We start from the raw sequence: 21,698 nt of genomic DNA on the forward strand, positions 1-21,698 counted from the left end.
CTGAGGTTGGAAAACCTCTTCATCAAAATTTCCCTACTGCCCCTTGTCACTCCAGCCCTAAGTCCCCACCCTGCTTCCTGTGGCTGTCCCGTGGGAGAACTCTCACCTGCCCTTGGGGGATCACTTCCTGCTGGGTGCTCTGAGCATCCTCCTCACCATCATCCTCCAAGTCATCGAGGTCAGACTCGCCCTCGGCAATGGGCACAGAGACCCATATGTTAGGATTGGTGATGAAGTCACTGTGGTCATCCCTGGGACCTCCAGGAGCCAGGAGCCCTCCAGGGCTCCCCGCAGCCGTGTCAGCAGTAATGTGGTTCTCAGCTTTGGAGGTGGAGAGTGGGAGTTTCACCACCAGCTGGGGCTCTGCCTTGGGCCGGGGGAGCAAGAAGGGCCAGTTGAGGAAGCTGCAAAGGGCCTTCTTGATGCGCCGGCCTAACACCTGGATCCTCGCTAGGGCCACCTGCAGGTTGTTCACCTCCCCGTCGTCCTCTGGGGCTGTGAGGTTGTCGGTGCTGAAGGAGTTCAGCAGCAGGGCAATGAACAGGTTAAGCACCTGGAGAGAAGGAAAGGAAGATCACTCAATCGATGAGCTGACCCCCTCCGTGGCCCACCAGGTCAGCAGCTGGGTGGCAGGACAGGCACACTGGCGCCTCTCCCTGCCCACCCAAGATGCTTTCCTTCTTGGGGGAATAGACATTCTGACAGCAACTGAGAGGAGCCTCGGGGATGCCCCAAGCAACTTGCTTCACGTGGACAAGGCTTGGAAGTACATTACCCACCATAGAGGAGGGTCACCCCTGCTGAGCAAAGGGACATTCAGGGACAACAGAGAGGAGCAGGCATGGGCCTGCCCAGGACCACCCTCATCAGCCATACCGTGGTTTCTATTGCTCACTCTGGAATCCTGGGCACATCTCCTCTCTGCTTCCAACTTCGTGTCCTTCGGGACCCCCTACCCGTCAGAGTGGTTGTGGAGAGGAAATGGCACGAGGATATAAAAGTGCTCGGAAAGGCAAACTTCCTGCCTCAGGGTCAGGGGCCTCTGTGACACTGCAGGGATGGGGAACTCAGCCTGGAAGAAAGGAGTTTTGTCCAGCCCCCTACTCGGGAGAGCAGGCAGAAGGCACCTCTGGCTCAGGGACCCTGTTGGGAAAGACTTTGAAGAGTCTGGATTTGTTTTTTCATCCTCTTTCTTGGTTTAGCTTTCTCTTATCTGTAAAACTCTTATGGGAAAAGAATTCAAGTTGGTTGACTTCCAAGGCAATAAGAAAGGGGCTCCTGCAAGACATGGAAGCAACCCAAGTGCCCATCAATAGACGACCGGCTTAAGAAGATGTGGTCTATATATACAATGGAATATTACTCAGCCATAAAAAAGAATGAAATACTGCCATTTGCAACAACATGGATGGACCTAGAGAATATAATGCTTAGTGAAATAAGTCAGACAGAGAAAGAAAATTACTATATGATATCACTTATGTGTGGAATCTAAAAAATAATACAAATGAATTTATATACAAAACAGAAACAGACTCACAGACATAGAAAACAAACTTATGGTTACCAAAGGGGAAAGGTAGGGGAGAGGGATAAATTAGGAGTATGAGATTAACAGATACAAACTACTATACATAAAATAGATAAGCAACAAAGATTTACAGTATAGCACATGGAATTATACTCAACATCTTGTAATCACCTATAATGGAAAAAAACCAAATCGCTATTCTGTACATCTGAAACTAACACAATATGGTAAATCAACTATACTTCAATTAAAAAAAAAAGGGGGGGTTCCTAAAAATAACACCCTCCCCTCACCCTGGTCAAGGCTGGGAGAGCAAAGGCACCCAGAACTTGAGGGAGTGGAGACAACTGAGGACAAGGAGCCAGACTGGGCCAGAGAAGGGGTACTGGGGCCAATTGGGAGAAAGGCCTCCAGAGGGGCTCCCCGCAAACCTGAGAGTGGATTTTGTTATTGTCATGGCATTGGATGTTGTCCAGGATCCAGCTCCTCTCCTTCCTCTTGTCCCATTGTGCCTCCCCTCCTGCTCCTAGCTAGAACCTATGTAACTCTACTCCCCCCCACCCCCGACAGAAATACCTTCTGAGAACCCCAGAATGGGGAAGGGAAATTTTCCTTCAACAACTAACAGCTACCATTTATTGACTTCCTGCCTTGGCCCAGAAACTGCACTAGGCAATTTGTGTATGTTGTTCCTGTAATTTAATTCTCCCAGTAAGCCCATAAGTAAGCACTATTTTCTTGATTTTAAGGAAATTAAAGCTTGGGAGATTGTCTCTTGTGCTGGGTCACCCAACTTTACTAGAGGTGGAGCTGGGATTCTACATCAGGTCTTCCCTGCTCTGTCATATGGGCTTATTCCAGCTGCTTCCCAACAGATATCTCTTATGTGTCCCATACAACTTGGAAAAGTATGAAGACTTTTCAGTCAGGGAGGTACAATGTGGGCAAGACATGTGCAATGTCAAACTTTCTAGGATAATATGGAAGTCTCCTGCATTGCCCATGCACTCACCACCAGGTTGCCCAGCACCATAACCGTCAAGAAAAGGATGAGGCAGATGGACTTCTGGCCGACTTCCATGCAGGCCCACATGTTCTCAATCCACTCTCCACAGAGGATCCGGAAGACGATGAGGAAGGAGTGGAAGAAGTCGTGCATGTGCCAGCGTGGCCATTCTTCGTTAGGTGCTGAGATTTTGCGCCGGTTGTCACGGTAGTTGTCCCCGAGGAGCTGCTTGCCAACCAGAGCAAAGACGAAGACAATGATGGCCAGGATGATGGTGAGGTTCCCCAGAGCCCCCACCGAGTTGCCAATGATCTTGATGAGAGTGTTTAAGGTCGGCCATGACTTGGCCAGCTTGAAGACCCGCAGCTGCAGAGAAACAGAGACTGTGTCAGGTCCTGGTGGCTGCTTCCATCACCTTTCATCTCAAGTCTTGGCCAGAAACAAAAAAAGCACAAGGTAGCTCATTCCATCAATGTGGGTTGATCCCGGGAAGCTGCTTTCAAAGACCTTTCTTCGTATGTCACCAGTTACTCAAAAATATGACCAACTCTATATGGTCCCTATGTACTACTAATGTGCTCCACTGACTGTGGCAAAGTCAGGGGTCTCATATTGGGGTGTTGGTCATGTGACGTGTACTCTGTTCTATAGCCACAAGCCTCCTGGATGTAGATCTATTCTGTAGGGTGGAGTGGGGTATGATGGAGCTCATAAATGTGTGAGAAGAGCCCACCTTTGACCTGAAGAGAGGCTACCTTCCTGCAGGTAGGGCACAACCCACTGCATTTGAGAGGTATTGGCTACCCATCATCTTGGGGCATTTCTCATCCTGAGGCCTTGGACAACATCTTTTACCCCCACCATCTCTGAAATGGCAAGTATCTGTGATTTCATGAACCTGGGATTCATATGTTTATTTAATTGACCAACCAATCTACCTACTTTGTTGGACACCAGCCATGTACATACATAGCACTGTACTAGCCTGTGAGGTATATGGAGAGAAGTCTGTGGACTCCTGTCTTCATGGAACTAATGGTTTAGTTGCAGAGATAAGGCAAAGACCCAGAAAGTCTTCACTGTAAACCCAAATGTGCTAAGTCCCACAGGAGAACAAAAGCACCATGCATAAAGATGCCTAAACATTTAAAAAATACATTTGTGTGGTTCTCTAATTTGTTAGAAAGAAATATATGAGCTCAGCTGTCATGGGGTATTTATGGAGCCCTTACTAAGAGCCAGGCACTGGCCAAGGAGCTGGGATGCTGTGCTGGACACAGTAGCAGCAGTTTTATCACCCAACATAGCAATAAGTCCCAAGGTTTAATCCTCTTACGCAGGAAGCTCCATACATATTCTTCTTTGTGATGGAGGCGGTCTGTGTTCACCTCAGATCTAATCTGGAACTTACTTTAATGAGGATGCTTTACTTTTGGAATAGAATGCAAGGTAAGTCTAACCTCTGCCCGCTACTGAGGAGGTCACCACTTGGTGATGAAATGGGCCTCGAAATTGTGAAGAATATCAGAAGATGGACTAATATGGTAGACTACATTGGGTCCCCCTTGGGTTCCCCTTTCCATCAAAAAGTTACTAAAAATGCTAGATAATAAAATCTTAAGTGCATTAATGATCTGTCAATAAAGTAAGTAATTCTTTAGCCAAAAATTAAAGAACTACGGGAATTCAGAGATATAAACAGATCGCTGAAGTCAGCTTTTCTCTGAAGACATTTGCAAAACTGATGAATCTGAGCATAAGTTTTAATGGTCTCATGAGGCACAGCAATCAGGAAACACATCCCAGGGCTGCCTAAGGCAGACAGTATAACAGGAATTTCTCCCACCATTAAGGCGAGATCCCATAAGAAATATCTCTCAAGACAAGGGCATGGGACTTCCCTGGTGGCGCAGTGGTTAAGACTCTGTGCTCCCAATGCAGGGGCCCGGGTTCGATCCCTGGTCAGGGAACCAAATCCCACATGCATGCCACAACTAAGAGTTCTCATGCCACAACCAAGGAGACAGCGAGCTACAACTAAGGAGGCCTCCTGCCGCAACTAAGACCCGGCACAACCAAATTAAAAAGAAAAAAAAAAGATAAGGGCAAATTGAACGGCAAATTTTAGATAAAACTGAGAGAGGTTACTGCCAGAAGGCACTCACTGAAAGAAATTCTAAATGATGCACTTCAGGCGGAAAGAAAGTGATCCCAGAAGGAACGTATTATGTGCAAGAATGGATAAACAGCAAGGAAGCGCTAAGTAAGAGAGTGAATCAAAACAAACATTGAATGGACACAACAGTAAAGTTTCACGGGGTAGGGCAGAGACTGGCTATATGGTCACCATTCACTTTTACTCCTCTCAGACACAAAGGAAGACTGTTTTCCCACTTTACTTGCAAACAGTTGAGGTCATATTATTGGGTTCTGGCTGATGGAATGGAGATGGAGACAGAAGTAATGTACACTACTTTCAGGCAGAGCCATAAAACATCATGCACTTTCTCTTCCCCTCCTATGGCCACCATGGAGGCCACCCATTGAAGATGGTGGTGACATCACACCATCCTGAGTCACTGAGTCACTACTTGGAGCAGACAAACCAGGAGAGTTTCCCAACCAGCACTGAATATGCTGTAAACATAAACCTCTATTATGTTAACTCACAGATTTAGAGATTGTCATTACAACTAGTTGTACTTCTCTTGAGTAATGTAGAAATTCGTACATTGCAGAGAGCCATTTCAACACATTGGATATGTGGCACTGGCTTAGTGATCACGTGGTGTACAACAAGGAAACTGATAGAAGAATCCTTGGAAAGTGTTGATCTGTGTTGCAGGGGCAAAACGATGGTCTGCAATAATTCTGGGGCAGATCATGAACCAGTAGCACTAGGCAAAGGGTCTGTAAAACAGAACCTTAGTATCATGTGTCAGTTGTAGTTGGTTACGTTTGTCAAGACATTACAAGAAAGAGATGAGTTCAGGGAATATTTGGTTGATTGATAAGAAATAAAAGGAAATAGAATCCAGAAGTTTAATGTATAACTGAGTCACTTTGCTGTACAGCAGAAATTAACACAACATTGCAAATCAACTATACTTAAATAAAATAAAATAATCCAGAAGTTTAGAGTCTTGAAGGTTTAGGGAAGTACATTGCTTTAGATCTCAAAGAGTGAGCAATGGGATTAAGTCTTTATGAGTTCCAGACCAGTTAAATTTTTCAATGAAATGAAGCACATCTTAGCAAAGATGCTATTAATGGCGTAGCCACCATTTGAGGCAGAGAGAGGCAGGAGGACAAGAGAGCAAAGAAACAAAGCAGAACTGAGAACTTTGTCATAGAAAGCACTCTGGATGTATAACACACACAGAGGTCTGAAACCATCTAAGTTTTGAAGGAATTGTATTGCAAAAGAAACCATGAGCCCTGACTAAAAAAGCCTTTGACTGTGTAAACTTTGCCATCTTTCCACAAGCAGGAGGCAAGCTTTGAAGGTTGTACAGGCCTTCAGATATGGCACAGTCACTTCTAGAAGGAGTCCCACCTAGAGTTGACTGGCTTGCATCAGACTATGACATGAATGAGGAATAAACCTTTATTGGGCTAAGCTACTGAATTTTCAGAAGTGTTTGTACAAATCTGGAATTATTTATCATCAATTAAGTCATATAGCTTTTAAAAACAAGATAAAATTAAAATAATTAACACGATAGTAAGTTGGGAAGGGGTAACTGGAATAAAAAGTTGTCCTGAAAAGTAAAGATTTTAGCTAACTTTTGACTTTAAGTTAACAATACATGCTGTCATTTCTAAGGTAACCACTCAAAGAATAGAAACAGAGTATTTAGTTTCCAAACCAATAAAGGAGGAAAATGGAACAAGGAAAAACAAACAGTCCAAAATAAATCAAGAAGAGAGAGAACAAAAATGCTACAACAGAGGAAACAAATAGAAAACTGAGAATATAATGATAGACACACATCCAAATATTATCAGTATTCACAATAAAATAAGTAGACTAAATGCTTTGGTTAGAAGACAAAGAGTGGATTGAATAAGAATCCAAAATCTGACTGCATACTATTTACAGTAGACATATAACAACCTTAAAGATATGCAAAGGCTGGAAGTAAAAGGATAGATAGAGATATATCAGGCAAATTCCAAACTAAAAGAAAACAGAGTTGTTTAATTACTACAGGCAACAGAGACTTTTAAGGCAAAAAGCATTTCTAGGGATGAACAAGGTCAATTCTCACTGATAAAAGTTTCGCTCCACTGGGAAGATATAATAACTTAAAATATGTATGCATTTAATAACATAGCCTCCAGATAGAACCGTAAGGAGAAACATCACGCCGTAATCATAGTGAAAGATATTTTTATACACTACCATCTCAGTAATTGCTAAAATAAGCAGGGATATACAATATCTGGACTACACAATGAACTTTCTCTACCCAATGGATATATATGCAGAGTATTGCACCATACAACTGCAGAAGACGCATTCTTTTCAAGTGCATAAGGAACATTTTCACTATACTGAGCCAAAATGAGATTATCAATAAATTTCAAAGCATTAAAATCATACAGTGTATGTTTTCTGAGTATAATACAATTAAGCTAGAACTCAATGGCATAAAGATAACTAGAAATACCACATACATTTCAAAATTAAGAACCATGCTTCTAATTAGCCTTTGAGTCAAAGAATAAATCAAATTTGAAATTAGGAAATATTTAGAACCAAACAATAAGGAAAATTCTGGGGCTTTCCTGGTGACACAGTGGTTAAGAATCCGCCTGCCAATGCAGGGGACACGGGCTCGAGCCCTGGTCCGGAAGGATCCCACGTGCTGTGGAGCAACTAAGCCTGTGCGCTGCAGCTACTGAGCCTGCGCTCTAGAGCCCACGAGCCACAACTACTGAAGCCCGCACGCCTAGAGTCTGTGCTCCGCAACAAGAGAAGCCACCGCAATAAGAAGCCCGCACACCACGACGAAGAGTAGCCCCCACTCGCCGCAACTAGAGGAAACCTGTGCATAGCAACAAAGACCCAATTCAGCCAAAAATAAATAAATAAGTTTAAAAAATAAATAAATAAAATAAGGAAAAATCTACATATTACAGCAGTTCTTAGAAGGAAATTGAAGTCTTCAATGAATATATTGGAAAAGGAAATAGGCTGAAAATTCCAACCTAAGAAGTTAGTAAAGAATAAAATATGTGGAATGTAAGCTGCAATTAAGATAAGATGAAGGATTAATTGAAATAGAAAACACCAATGAAGTAGAGAGGATCGACAAGCTAATAGATGGTTCTTTGAAAAGACATTAAATTGACGATCTTTGGCGAGACTAATAAAAATAGATAAAAGAAAGCACAAATGACTATTTTTAAAGAAAGAAAAGGATAACATAAGTACATGTGATATGGAGCATTAAAATGTAACAGCATAGCATATACAACTTAGTGTCAATAAAATTAAAAATTTAGATAAGAAGCAAAATTTTTTAGAAAAATAACAACTTACCAAAACCAATTCGAGAAATTGAAAATCTGAGTAGTTTCACAGCCATTAAGAAAATTAAATCAGTAAAGAAAAATATTGACTTGCAGATGGCTTAATTAGTGAATTCTACCAAACTTACAAGAAACAATAATTCCAGTCTTACCCAAAGATTGGGTGTCGAAGAAGAGGAATATTCCTCACTTCTTTTTACGGAGATTAGCATAACCTTGATGCCTAGATACTAAAACCTAGCAAGGACAATGCAAGTAAGGAAAATTACAGGCCAAATATTACTGATCAATATGGAGGCAAAATATTTTTCTAATTATTAGCAAACTGAATCTTCCAATGTATAAAAAGTGTATCACGATCACGTTGGGTTTATCCCAGGAATGCAAAGTTTATTTAACATTAGAAAATCAATTAGTATAATTCACTGCTTTAACAGATTAGAGAAAATCATGTGATTATCTTAATCATGCAGAACAATTGTCTGATAAAATTAAACATCCGTTCATGATTAATATTCTTAACAAAAGAGAACTTCCGGGTTTCCCTGGTGGCGCAGTGGTTGAGAGTCCGCCTGCCGATGCAGGAGACACGGGTTCATGCCCCGGTCCGCGAGGATCCCACATGCCGCGGAGCGGCTGGGCCTGTGAGCCATGGCCGCTGAGCCTGCGCGTCCGGAGCCTGTGCTCCGCAACGGGAGAGGCCACAACAGTGAGAGGCCCCCGTACCGCAAAAAAAACAAAAACAAAAACAAACAAACAAAAAAGAGAACTTCCTAAACTGATAAAGGAGTTTTTAAAAAAATCTTCTTAAAAAACCTGCCACAAATATCAGACTTGCTGAAATACTGAAAGCATTTTCTCTGAGATCAGGAAAACAGCAAAAATGTGGCTATTAACACATCTTTTCTACAGTGTACTGGATGTCCTAACCAGCACAGAAATGTAATAAAAAGAACCAAATGGTATAAGGATTAGAAAAGAAGAAACAAAACTCATCATTTGCATATGATATGATTCTGTTAACAAATTTAAAAGATTGCATAGATAAGTCATGAGAATTAATAACAGAGCTATCTGGATCCAAAAATATTAAATAGCAAAGTGCTAGCAAAAAACCAAAACAAACAAAAAAAACCAACCCAAACCCCAGAAAAGAACATTTAAAAAGAGGTTTCATTTGAAATAGCGTAATGAACTAGGGAATATCTAGGAATAAATCTAGCAAAAGATATGCAGGAAGTCCCTTATTGGAGAAATTATAAAACTATTGAAAGACTGAAATAAATAGATTGTGTGCCATTTTTGTGGATCAGAAGACTACATAACATAAAGGTTATATTTCTTCCCAAACTGATCTATAAATTACTGCAGTCCTAATAGAAAAAAAAACCCCAAACCCAACAATTTTGTGTGTAGGTGGGTACGTAACTTGTCAAATTGATTCTAAAATGAAGTGCAGGGGCCACGATATTCTTGAAGAAATAAAACAAGGTGGGTGACTTGCCTTACAGACACAGACATCAGGGGGACATCTCTTTTGTTAAGAATAAGGGAACACATCCTGCAGAAGGCATCCTGGAGCTGAGTTGGGAGAAGAGCCAGGATGGGAGGCTAGTAGGAGGTAGTTTTTGAGGTGGGTGAGATATTGGGGCTGTGATTTGGGGACCAAGGGAATCAGAGGATGATCAGAGCTGGGACTCTGGAGTCAGGCAGCCTGGCTTTGAAATGCAGGTCTGAGGCTCACTCAGCAGCAGGGAGACTTTGGGCCATCATTTAACCACTCTGTCTCAGTTTCCCTCATCTACCTGTGGTGATAGTAAAAGCAACTCTCTCAGGGTGATGTAGGCATAAAATGAGATGTGTTATGTTAAGGGTTTAGCTCTGTGCTTCATGCATCGTCAGAACTCAAGAAAGAGTAGTTGCTATGATTATCATTTACTGTTATTTGGTAAGAGAACAAGAGGGTGCTAGGAAGTCTCCTCTTAGCGCAGATGAGGGGAGCCAGGCCCAGAGAGGAAAGGGCACACCCCCACTTTGAGTAAGTGCAAAGCACCACGTCTCTGGCTCCCAGGAGCCATGCCCTGCCTCCCCCCACAGGGAACGAAGAGGAAGAGGGAGCTGGCTGGTGGGGTCTCCAAAGGACAGAGTCCATTTCCAGCGGGGAGCCTCCTTGGATGTCCACGTGGAGGTTCCCCAAGTTGCCAAAAGAGTACATTACCAGGCGGAAGGTCCGCAGCACTGTCAGGCTCCCCTTCCTGACCGCACCCAGCTCTATCAGGCTCACTGTGACGATGATGCAATCAAAGATGTTCCACTTCTTCTGGAAGTAATAGTAGGGATCGAACGCTATGATTTTGAAGACCATTTCAGCAGTAAAAAACACGGTAAAGACCTGCGGACAGAAACAGGGATCCATCTCAGCAGGGTCTGTGGGGTCGGGTGACAATGACAAATAGAGCAGGGGGAAAATGTCGTGTTTATAAAGTGGCAAATCCCTTTACCTCGTTTTTACTCTGTTTCTATATTATCTGCAGGCTCCTGACGGATTGGGGATGGGAACACTCAGTGTGGCAGCAGAGAGAAATCTCTGGATCAGTGCTCAGGGAATACACATTAGTGTTTCCATGCTCCAGTGTTTCCGTTTGAATGGTGTTGGACATGGAGTAAGTGGATAATCATTAGGATAATAATTATTATATAATTATGTAAATGAGAAGTCAATCTGGTTCAGTAGTTTAAAAGCAGGGATCGTGGGGCAACACAGACCCAGAGAAAAATGTCAACTCAGCCATTCCTAGCTTGTATAAGCTTGGACAAGGAGTACATCCTCTCTACCTCAATTTCCTCATCTGTATAATGGGCTTTAAGTGAGATAATGCATACGTAATTCTTAGCAAAGGTCCTGGCAGACAGTACTTCATTAATCAATAATAGCTATTAGTAAAAACAATAATAATACATTGTCTCTAAGATTCTTTCAGCTCTGAGTATCTTTAATGGTCTTAAACAGGATAGAATTCTGACATTGAGAGAGGTCAGGGCCAGGCTTGGATCACACAACAACCAGCAGGGAAGGGTGACAGGTAAGGAAGAAACCAAAGATCAGAGTTAGGTGTTTTTCTCTCATTTGTCCTCATCAGAGCTTCTCGCCAGCCTGGGAAACAGAGGTAGTTACATCCCTTTTACAGAGAAGGAAGTGGCTGAGAGTTTAAGGGACTTGACTGATGCCACAAGACGGCAACTGTGAGATGCAAAGAGCATCTACTGAGTGCCCTTTGTAGGCAAGTCAGCCTGGTGTGGGGGTGGGGCGATGAGGTCCTGTGCTCTAGAGAGACCTGGGTCACCTCTGGCTCCACCTTCCCCACCTGTGCTACCTTGGGCAGGATACTGAACCTCTCTGAGTCTTAAGGCTCTCTTTTGTGCTGCGAGGGTGGTGATAACCTCATAGCGCGTTGTGACGCTGAGAAAACACTTATAAAGCACCTGACTCATCATAAGCACCACACAGTGCCTGCCTTTCTTTCTTTTTTAAAAAATGTCACTGGGCTCTGTCACAGTGGTAAAGGCCTTTGGTCTTTCTTGCCTCAACTTCTCCAACTGTAAAACAAGGTGCGGGCTCAGAGGTCTCTTCCATCTGACCCTTTGGGGTCTATGATGACTTCTTGGCAATAAGCTTTCCCTTCTCTTTCCATTTCCCCTTTTCGTATCAACTTTACATAGCATGTGTCTTCTTAGTCTAGGTGCTGCTGAAACGTAAGGCATGCTGGCTCCACAGTATCCCAGAACCTACTGGCATCATTTTCACATCCCTGGATTCTGGGAAAGGGGGAGATTTCTAGAGAAGAGCAGTCACATTTCCTCTGGGACCCCTCCTTCCACCTAAGTCTGCAGCCTACAAGGAGTTAGAAGAGCTGTATGGTCCTGGTGGAACTAGAAAGCCACCTGCAGTGGAGTGGACAGTGGTGTGGACATGGAGGCAGGACCCTGACCTTCACAGCTTCTGCTTTTCTTGTGTGCATGTGCGCACACACATACACACACACACACTAGCACGTCCTGTGATGGGGTTTAGCACCCAGGAGTTGAGAGGTGTGAGCTTCAGAGCCAGTTGGCCTGGGTTCAAATCTTGATGCTGTCACTTACTCACCTCTAGCACCCTGGGCAAATTAGTTAACCTCCTGTGCCTCCGTTTTTCCATCTGTGAAGGGGCATAATAATAGTACCTACCATATTGGGGTTTTGTGACAATAACATGAGATAACCCATGAGAAGCATCTGAGGCCATGTCTGGTCTTGAGTAGGTGATCAAATAAAGTTGGCTATCATTACTGTTCCTGTGGGGCACAGGCTGAGGACAGTTCTCCTCTGAGTCTGACACTTTACTCAGCATGTAGGGAAATCCAGTATGGACTTTGTGTTGTTCAAAGAAAATTATACTACAAAGTTATGGAGGAAAATTTAAAGGAAAGTCCTGTCTGAACCAGATTTTAAAAAAAGTTCTGACTCCCTGACACTTTTGTGACAACAGCAAGCATGATCCCAGGTTCCCTCTCTCTCATTATCTTCCCCTCCCTCCCCCACTCTTCTGCACTTAAATGACAGCATTGAAAAACCACAGACACTGTGTTTTGCAGTCACAAAAGCAATAAAATTGGAAGGCAATTTGCAAGTCCATAGGTTGTCTTTAGATGGGAAAGTGGCATTTATCATCATTTTGAGGTAGTGGCAGCTGCAATGCTGAGAATTCAGGTGGCTGTCCTAAGTTCTGCAAAGGGGAGGCTAGCTGCCCCTAGGTCAGGGCTCTCTCTGTCCACTTCCCTGTGCTCGTTCATCCCAAAGCAATTCCCAGCAGCTCAGCCTGGTCCTCCAGACTTGACTTCCTGCACTAAGTGTCTACACATCTCCCACACTGCTCTCAGCCAGCAAGATCAACACTCCAGTGAATGAGGGCATGCTGCTACCCCACCCAGAGCCCCACAGATCTGACAGCACAGGCAGTGGCTGCCAGGGCACTCACAATGTTGCCAATCTGAAGCATGGCTTCGAAAGCGGGACTCATGCCGTAGTGCTCCATGGCCATGAAGATGGTGTTCACCACGATGCACAGGGTGATTGTGAGCTCTGCAAAGGGGTCCGTCACAATCACGAAGAGAAGGGTCTTAAGCTTCACCCACGTGGGGCAGCAATCCCAGATCAGATACTTCCGAGCCAAGCTGGTCAAGCAGGGTGGGCACCTCTGTTTAGACTCCTCGAGTTCTGCATCACAGGTGTGGTCAATGACAGCTCTCAGCCGGGCATGGACTCAGACCCCCACCCCATGGCCAGCTTCTAGACCTTGTCATTACTTATAACTCCCATTATAACACCTTATAACACCTCCCATCTCCACCTCAGCACTCACCCTTTTCCTCCTTTTTGAGCCCCTGTAGTCTAGCAAGTGCAACCCAACCTCTGTCCCCATTCAGTCCTCCAAACCATGGACCATACACTTTTTAACCATCCATCGCAAAGGTCATGCATGTCTTTGCTTCTCAACTTACCCAGCTTACATTTCATGTCCACCCCCTTTATACTCCCTCGCAGACACCTCAGTTCCCTTGCCCTCACCCGCCTCCATTGTACTTGCCTGGCAAAACCCCAACTCTGAATAAACCCAACATGGAGATGACTCTGTACCTGCGCCCAACCAACTGAACCTGGTTGGGAAAAATCCACAACCACGCTGACTGGTCCCAGCTTGTCACTGCCCTGTGTTTCTCCATTTCATTCCTTCAATCTTCCAGACCAGCATTTCTCTCTACCTTCCCTCTCCTCCAACCTCTCCCTCCTCCTCCACCTCTCTAATCCTCACTCTCTGCTGATGAGTAATTATTAAATAGTTATCCATGAGCAAAAATAACAACAACACTGTTGTTACTAGCATAGGTACACATTTCTCAAAACACAAACTCAGTTATGCAAGAAATGTAGCTTACGGGGTTTTCTCTCCCGTAACTGAATTCAATTTATACTTCAAGTCTCCAACCAGGGGACTTTGTTTTGGTTAACTCAGCGTCTGCTACTACTTCGTTATCTGAAGTTGTGTCTGAGTTCTGGGGAGCTGAAGGTTGGTGGAGGGTTGAGCTGGTCCTAAGTCATTGCCAAGTGTATTTCACTTGAGTCATCAATGTTCCCATTTGGTCGTCGCTGGTGGGAGAGCCATGGAGATGGCTGTTCCCTCTTTGTCTCTCACTCATCTCCTTCTGCAGCCTTCAGTGGGAACAAGGTGATCATCCAGATACTCTCCTGTCATGCTGGGGCCACAGAGCACCCTTTGAGGCTGCCTCAGTTCTTCTCTACCCAGGCATGTTACTGGCCCATGCTACCCTACGGTTTCTGTGTCATACTAGGCATGAGGGTCTCTGTCTAAGACTTGCCGCCTCCAGCTTCACCTAGAAAGTAAGGTACAGGTTGGTTCTGTTTTCAAATCACTCAAACATTTTGTTGTTGTTGTCTGTTGTCCACCATGCCCTCCCCTACAGTTAGAATTCAGCCCAGGGCTGGGAGGAGAGTACACAGGGCCCCTTCTCAGGGACACACCAACATCCAAACTCCTTTCTCCATCCTCCAGCTCAGGACATTTTAAATTTGTCCAGAGGAGATGAATAACTAGATATGACTAAGGCCATGTTTTCCATGCCCTGAGGCAAAAGAAAGGCTGGATAAGAAGACAGGTCTTATACTCAGGGTGAGAAGGATATAGCCGTGCTCTTTGGTACTTGAGTGCCAGGTGGCCATTTTTTTCCTCCACCCTGTGGCTTGGTGTAAGCAGTTAGAATTTAGATCCATCCCTGGGGAGGCTGAGTGGATTCCCACCTGATTGATGGAACCCTGAATTGACAAGGATTTAGTTAAACTGAAGGATTAATTTACTTAAACTGCCTTCTAATGTTCAGCATGAGCTTGAGACAGAAATTAAGTTATAACCATAAAAGTCACTGCCATGAAACACATGGGAACAATTTTTCCATGTTTGAAAATTAAAGACTGTTAAATTTCTTGCATACCTGAGTGGTAGCTTGAAATTCTCTGTGCCTGCTGGATCACTTTTTAAAATCCAGTTTTGTGAATACATATGAAGCAGATGTTAATTTGAACAAGAAATGAATTAGAGCATTTCATTCAGTGGATTCTATTGTTTTTGAAAATTTATCCACATTTTAAAAACCACGCTGATAAAGGGTAATGGGGACAAGGGCATAAAAATGAGGAGTATCCCAGGACACAGAGATGGGTGCTCTTCGACACAGGTTTGGGGCATCCCATCTTCTGCTCATATGGGGACTCCTCATGGCACAGTGAGTGGAAGTTCCAATGAGCAATACTTACCCTCGAGGACAGAGGTCATGATACTGACAACACTCATTGCCCTTTGGGTTCGGAAATGTTCATTCAAGTATTCTGCTGTCAAGTAAGTCTTCTGTCCTGCATCAGATGCCTGCTGGGACAAAAAAAGAGTCAAGACATTCCCCTAAAGTCTTCAGTGGCAAAAACAGATCACTCAGCCTCTTATTGGCCTCTCTTCGGTGGTTGCGAGCTGCCCAGTGAAGCTACGGTCCTCTGCAGTCATGCTTGGAGTAAAGGGGCTACTCCATGAACTTGGGGTAAGAGCTCAGATGTGAGGAACAGCGTGACACGGAGCTGGGGTGCAACCAGAGCCTGAGTTCGTAGCTAACAGATGACCTGGCCTCACCTGAGGCTTTGCAGAGTCCTTCCCTAAGACAGGTTCCTGGGCACCAGGGTGGGGAGGGGGCTGCCTCAAGGGTCTCTGAGGTTTCTACCAAAGGGTAGTGGGAGTTGCAAGGGCATCAGGCCAGGCAGTCATTATTGGACTTCTGCCGGGCTGCGCATATGACATTTACAGAGAATTCCTACTCCATGATAGGCTTCCTTGACCTCCCTCCTAAGAGGCCCATTTCTCTTCCCAACATACAACCCAGTTCCTATTCCACATGGTCTCTCTCTTTCTGAGGGAATAGTTGTTGTGTCTTGATTGTTCAGTTCTTAGTTTCTGACACAATCCTTTTGACTCTTCTCTCTCTGGGCCTTTATTGGAAGCTCTGTCTGGATTCTGTGCCAGGGCCCTAACTCTAGTCACACACTTACCCTGGATGTGGGGAGTCCCAGGCCCATTGTAGCTGACTCAGCACTGCACTAACCATTCAGAGTCCAAATTCAACAAGTATTTATTGAGGATTTGCTGTAGGGGAAGCTCATAGGTATATAGTACATATAAAGAAAGTTTAGAAATTTCTCAACCATGAGGACTCAACAAAAGGTTCTAGCATCTACTGCTGTTATTGGTCAGATGTGTACATAAATGAAGGCACTTTGTGATTCCATTTAACCCTTCAGCCATTTAGAAACCTTTTTATAAGGTCTTTATAAGGGGAGACATGGAGGCTTGAAGAATTTAAGGGACTTGCTAAAGGTGGCTCACTTGGTAAATGGCACAGCTGTGACTGATGTTCAGGTCCATGTGACATGGAAGGGATTAAAGAGTTAATCTTGCACTAGCCAGATAATTTCACTAAAATGAATCGAGGCTGGAATATCCAGGAAAGTGGTAATCCACAGAGTAATAACACGGTTTCCTGAATGAGGCATTTTCTAGAGAGTTAAAGTACCTCCAAGAGGACCCTGAAGCCTGGCTTTGACTTGAGGACTTGGGTTGGTGATTCTCTTGGTAGGTCTTGGAGACCTACTCTCTACCATCTCTGCCCTGCTCTGTACCCATGGAGGGTGACCTGAGCAAACTGCATCACCCTCACCCTCTGGTTCTGGTCAGGTTTGGCCAGTGGGAGGCACAGACAGGAGATCCGAGGCTGGGAGGAGAGGAGCTGGCTATCTGCCAGCTGGCTTCTTCCCTGCTGGGCTGTGGCTGGGCCACCTTCCATCAGGCTGCCTCTCACATAAAGGGGCAGGTCTTGCTGGGCTCTGGTCCTTCCCCTCACCCCTTAAGCCTAGGCTTATTACAGCTTCCCACTGTGGCTAGTTCCTCGGCGCCTCACTGCCCCTTCTTAGTTCCTGAGCCCAGCGCACATCTCTGTAAATACTTCCATAAACCCTCTCCACTTGCCCACTGCAGTGGTTCATCTGTTTCTTGCTGGGACCCTGAATCCCATGCATCCAGTCAGAGATGGAGCTAAGGTAACACTGTAAGACTTATCCAAGTCACTAGAGCCATATAATGGTCAGCTCACAAGTCGGTTTGTAAACCATTGTGTGTCCTGGGCTGGCCAGAGGGCAAAAAACAACAACAATAAAAAACCAAAATGGGGCTTCCCTGGTGGCACAGTGGTTGAGAGTCCGCCTGCCAATGCAGGGGACACGGGTTCGTGCCCCAGTCCGGGAAGATCCCACATGCTGCGGAGCAGCTGGGCCCGTGAGCCATGGTCGCTGAGCCTGCGCGCCCAGAGCCTGTGCCCCGCAGCGGGAGAGGCCACAACAGTGAGAGGCCCGCATACCGGAAAAAAAAAAAAAAGAAAAGAAAAGAAAAGAAAAAACACTAGAAGCATCATTACTGAAGATGGAGGGAGAGCTTAAATTAAATCACAGCTCCAATCCAATGAGGAGTCCCTGATTTGCCATTACACTCTGTGATTATTCTATTAAGAGTTATGGCCAGTTAGTCACTGTTGCCTAATTGGTGCATTTTGGCAAGTTATTGCTTCTCCAACTAAAGTCAGGGATACTTTGTTCTGCTAAGATCTGTCCGGGGCCCCTCTCAGGATTTCTCTGAGTCTTAATTGTCAAGCCCAAGGTAGTTTTCACAGAGTCACAGGCAAGAAGAGAAGAACCTTTAATTTTTTTTCACACTCGTCCAGGAAGCAAACAGGCCTATTTCTAAAGCCGTGATAGTGAGTAGGGACAGATAAACTCTGGGGGAAAAAATGATATCAATTGGAAAATAGTCTGTATCACCGTCCTGCAGAGTAAACCAGAATACCTGTTTGATCTCAGTTAAACCCAATCACTCCCTCTGGGTCTCACCTGCCTTGTCTGTAAAATGGGGGTAGATGGGAGGTGCTGGGCAGAGTGATGTCTAAAGGATCCTTCCACGGGTGACACTCAGGGCTTCTTGGCCTGAGGCCTCTAGCCGGAGAGCAGCCCCAAAGAGTCTGGAGCGTTCACAAACTCACCGAGACTTCGATGGCTCCAGTGGCAAGCTCACCAGTGGGCAATGTTGGGGGTCCATCTTCTCCACGCCCTAAGCCAGGGCTGGGAGTTTGAGGCAGTGGACTCCTAGGGAGGGGGCCTTGCTGGCTTGCATCCCTACCCAGCAGCAGAGAGCCCCGATGGCTTTGACAGTCTCCAGGAAAGACTCCATCATCTGTGACCCCATCAGGGAATGAGATGTCTCGGCCAGGGGCCTGGAAATGGAACACACTGCCATGGCTAGCCTGGTGTCTCCCCGAGGTGAGGCCTAGGAAAGACTGGGCATTGCCCCAAAAGAGCAAGAAAGAAGGCAGGCTGGAAGAGCATCCTGCAGGCAAATCTGGAACCTAACACTTCCCCCCCCACCCCCACCCCCACTCCCACCTCCCTGCCCTCAGCCTCGTGACCTTCCCATAGAAAATTAAAGACACAGACCTATGGGGTATTCTAGGTATACATGGGGAGAAAAGAGAGGAAAAGAGTATTCTTGACACAGCCTGGGAAAGGGCCAAGATCAAAAAGAGATTGCAAGATGTTCAAGATCAGCAAATAGGTCATCATGGCCAAGGATGTGTCAGAGGACAACCTTGTCACCCAGATGGGTCAGTTGTTTGCCAGCCTTTGGCCATGGTGCTGGACAAAGGTATCTTAAGTTCCCTGCTTCAATGCAAAGTTGTGACTTCAGTAGACAGTTATGTACACCAGTACAGGAACAAGCTTAGTAAAGGGTTGTTGAACAAACGAGTGCTCTTATTTTCTGAAAATTAGGCTCGACAATTCATTAGATCCAGCCTATATGGGTGTGAGAGTTTGTTTTGCAAAGGAGGAGATAAGAGCTTTGTAATATAATGAGCTTCTAGGATCCCGCGAGGCAAACGTTGAACAGTCAACAATGGGGAGATTGAAGGGAGAGTTGCAGCCTAATTTCCTGGAAGAATAGTGCCATTCCTCCAAATCAATAAACATTTCCCATCAAAATCTTCCTCCGGGGGAACTGTGTGGCGTACAGTTGCCAGAGGAAAGGAGCTAATTCAGAGGCCCAGAGCTCCTGGAGAGTTAGTGTGCTGGGTTAGCTAGTTCCCACGACCACGATATTGACCAGACAAGTTATCAATTCTGTCCTCACCTCATAGAAAGTGCTTCTAAAATCTAAATACTGACTTCCTATCAAACTCTGATCATAATGCTGAATTTTTCCCCCTTCCTTAATTCCTTTTATTTACTAAATTACTAAAGTTGGGACACTTTGTCAATTAAAGCTCTCCTGACCTATCCCCCTCTCCCACAGAAGTGAAATTTGCTTTCTTGATCATTTGGAGCCCAGTCCTGTTCAACAACCATCACTGTAATTCAGTATTAAAGTCCGCCACAGCACTAGGGACTTCCCTGGTGGCACAGTGGTTAAGAATCCGCCTGCCAATGTAGGGGACACGGGTTCCATCCCTTGTCCAGAAAGATCCCAGATGCCATGGGACAGCTAAGCCCATGCGCCACAACTACTGAGCCTGCACTCTGGAGCCTGCGAGCCACAACTACTGAAGCCCGCGTGCCTAGAGCCCGTGCTCCGCAACAAGAGAAGCCCACGTACCGCAACGAAGAGTAGCCCCTGCTCACCGCAACTAGAGGAAGCCCATGCGCAGCAACGAAGACCCAACACAGCCAAAAATTAATTAATTAATTTTAAAAACACAGTGCTTTTTCCCTAGAATATATGTCCAAGGACATTGAACTCATAAAAATCCACGAATCCTTCCTAGTTTTGAAGCAAAGGAACAGAATTGGCATATCCTTATTAAAGATGGGACAACTGAGTTATATGCACTTGGGCACTAAGCAAACCAAGAAACTAAGAAGAAAATTTTGGTCCCGTATTTGACAAGCAGTGCCTCCTTGGCCACCAGCTAATATTTCACAATTAACCTATTTGACAAATGGTGGACAATGAACTCTGAATCTAAGTATCGGACGTGCCTTTAAAATGCATCCTCCAAGCAAACCAACTGGTTTCCTGTGTGTTCCCTGAAACCCCTGCTGTGTCTCTCTGCTAAGTGCTACCCCCAACCTCTCTCTCATTACTGCTGGTCAGAAAATGGCTTTTTATTAAAACCTCCTATGGTCTATTTACTACAATAACACACCTGGGAAAGAAGGAAGAGGATGCCTTATTGAATGGACTCCAGTTAATCAGTTAGTATTAAGGAAGTACCCAAACAATGCCTCCCTGTCTTTGCATAAACATGACCTCCTTTCTGCCTGGAAAATATTCCTCCCCAAACCCTCCCAGTTCTCAATTACTAGAGGACACCCCTACTCACTATTTACTATTCACTTAAATTATCCCCTCCTCCATGAAGCCTTTCCTGATACACCCTCGCCCTCATAAGAGTAGACGTTTCCTCTTCTATTCCCCAAACACCATCTATGTGTCCCTAATAAAGCACTCAACACACAGCTATTTTTATATCTTCCTCCTCCACCCAAATGGAAGTCCTTGGGAAATGGACGGTGTTTTAGTCAACTCTTTATAACAAGCACCTAGTGTTGTTGAATTAACAAAACATGGTTCCTCTTTTTCCTTTTGAAGGTAAACCTAGCTGGAGACACAAGCACACAGACACACACCAGATAACTATTGGACATCCAAGTGCTAATCTGTGCGAGGCTGACTGAATAGGAGAAATTAAAGCCCAATTCAGAGTGTCACTGACATGTCCACGGAAGCTGTGATTCATCCTGTTCCATGGTTGTCAGAGCCCTAGTCAAATCCCCTTTGAAACAGCTTCTGAACTGTGCCCTGTCCATATCAGGTGCTGCTCAAAAGAGGCAGAGCAAGGAAGGGAAGGGCACAGACTCTGATAAATGCTGAAGTGTCGGTGTCTAAGGTCAGTGTGCATGGGAGTGTGCCTGTGTATGTCCATGCACACAGAAGTCTGGGGGTTGTAGAGATCCTATTCCAAAAAGTAGAACATCCTTCAGAGGAGCACAAGGAAAAGAGATCGGGAGGGAAGTGTCAGCAGCCTTGAAAAATAGCCATGTTGATCCCCTTTCCCATACTGTTATTGTGGGATCTACTCTACCACAAAGGGGTTATTATCTCTCAGGCCTGTGGAAAGGGTATATTTGGGGTACATAGGACTTTCAAGGGAGAAGGAGCTGGTGGGAGGAAACTTGGTGAGTACAGGGAATCTTGGAGTAGGAGGTAGCGGGTCACGATGGTGGCGAGAATTGCTACAGGGTCTGAAGTGAGGTACTGAAGTTATTCCCAGGCTGGATTGTTATCACAGAGACAGGTGCTGGGATCTCCTGTGCCAACAGTAGGGGAGAATTTGAGCTGCAGGGGCTGAGGCATGAGGTCAGAAAGAAGCTTGTAAATGATTTCAGCATCACGAACAAGGATCCCACTCCTGCTCCAGAATTGCAGATCAG

The 21,698-nt window shown here is 45.0% G+C and overlaps 1 protein-coding gene across 1 annotated transcript in view; it reads right to left on the reverse strand.

Moving 5' to 3' along the window:
- Positions 1–21,698, reverse strand: part of SCN10A (sodium voltage-gated channel alpha subunit 10) — an 89,108-nt gene that overhangs the window by 24,430 nt on the left and 42,980 nt on the right. The window contains exons 12-16 of the mRNA XM_060164061.1: positions 15,444–15,552; positions 13,093–13,331; positions 10,294–10,467; positions 2,544–2,903; positions 107–553 (exon numbers count right to left, since the gene is read on the reverse strand). Of these exons, the coding sequence (XP_060020044.1) occupies positions 107–553; positions 2,544–2,903; positions 10,294–10,467; positions 13,093–13,331; positions 15,444–15,552 (1,329 nt within the window). The remainder of the gene's footprint in view (positions 1–106; positions 554–2,543; positions 2,904–10,293; positions 10,468–13,092; positions 13,332–15,443; positions 15,553–21,698) is intronic.

Source organism: Lagenorhynchus albirostris, chromosome 10 (assembly GCF_949774975.1).
Source record: "Lagenorhynchus albirostris chromosome 10, mLagAlb1.1, whole genome shotgun sequence".
NCBI classification, from domain to species: Eukaryota; Metazoa; Chordata; class Mammalia; order Artiodactyla; family Delphinidae; genus Lagenorhynchus; species Lagenorhynchus albirostris.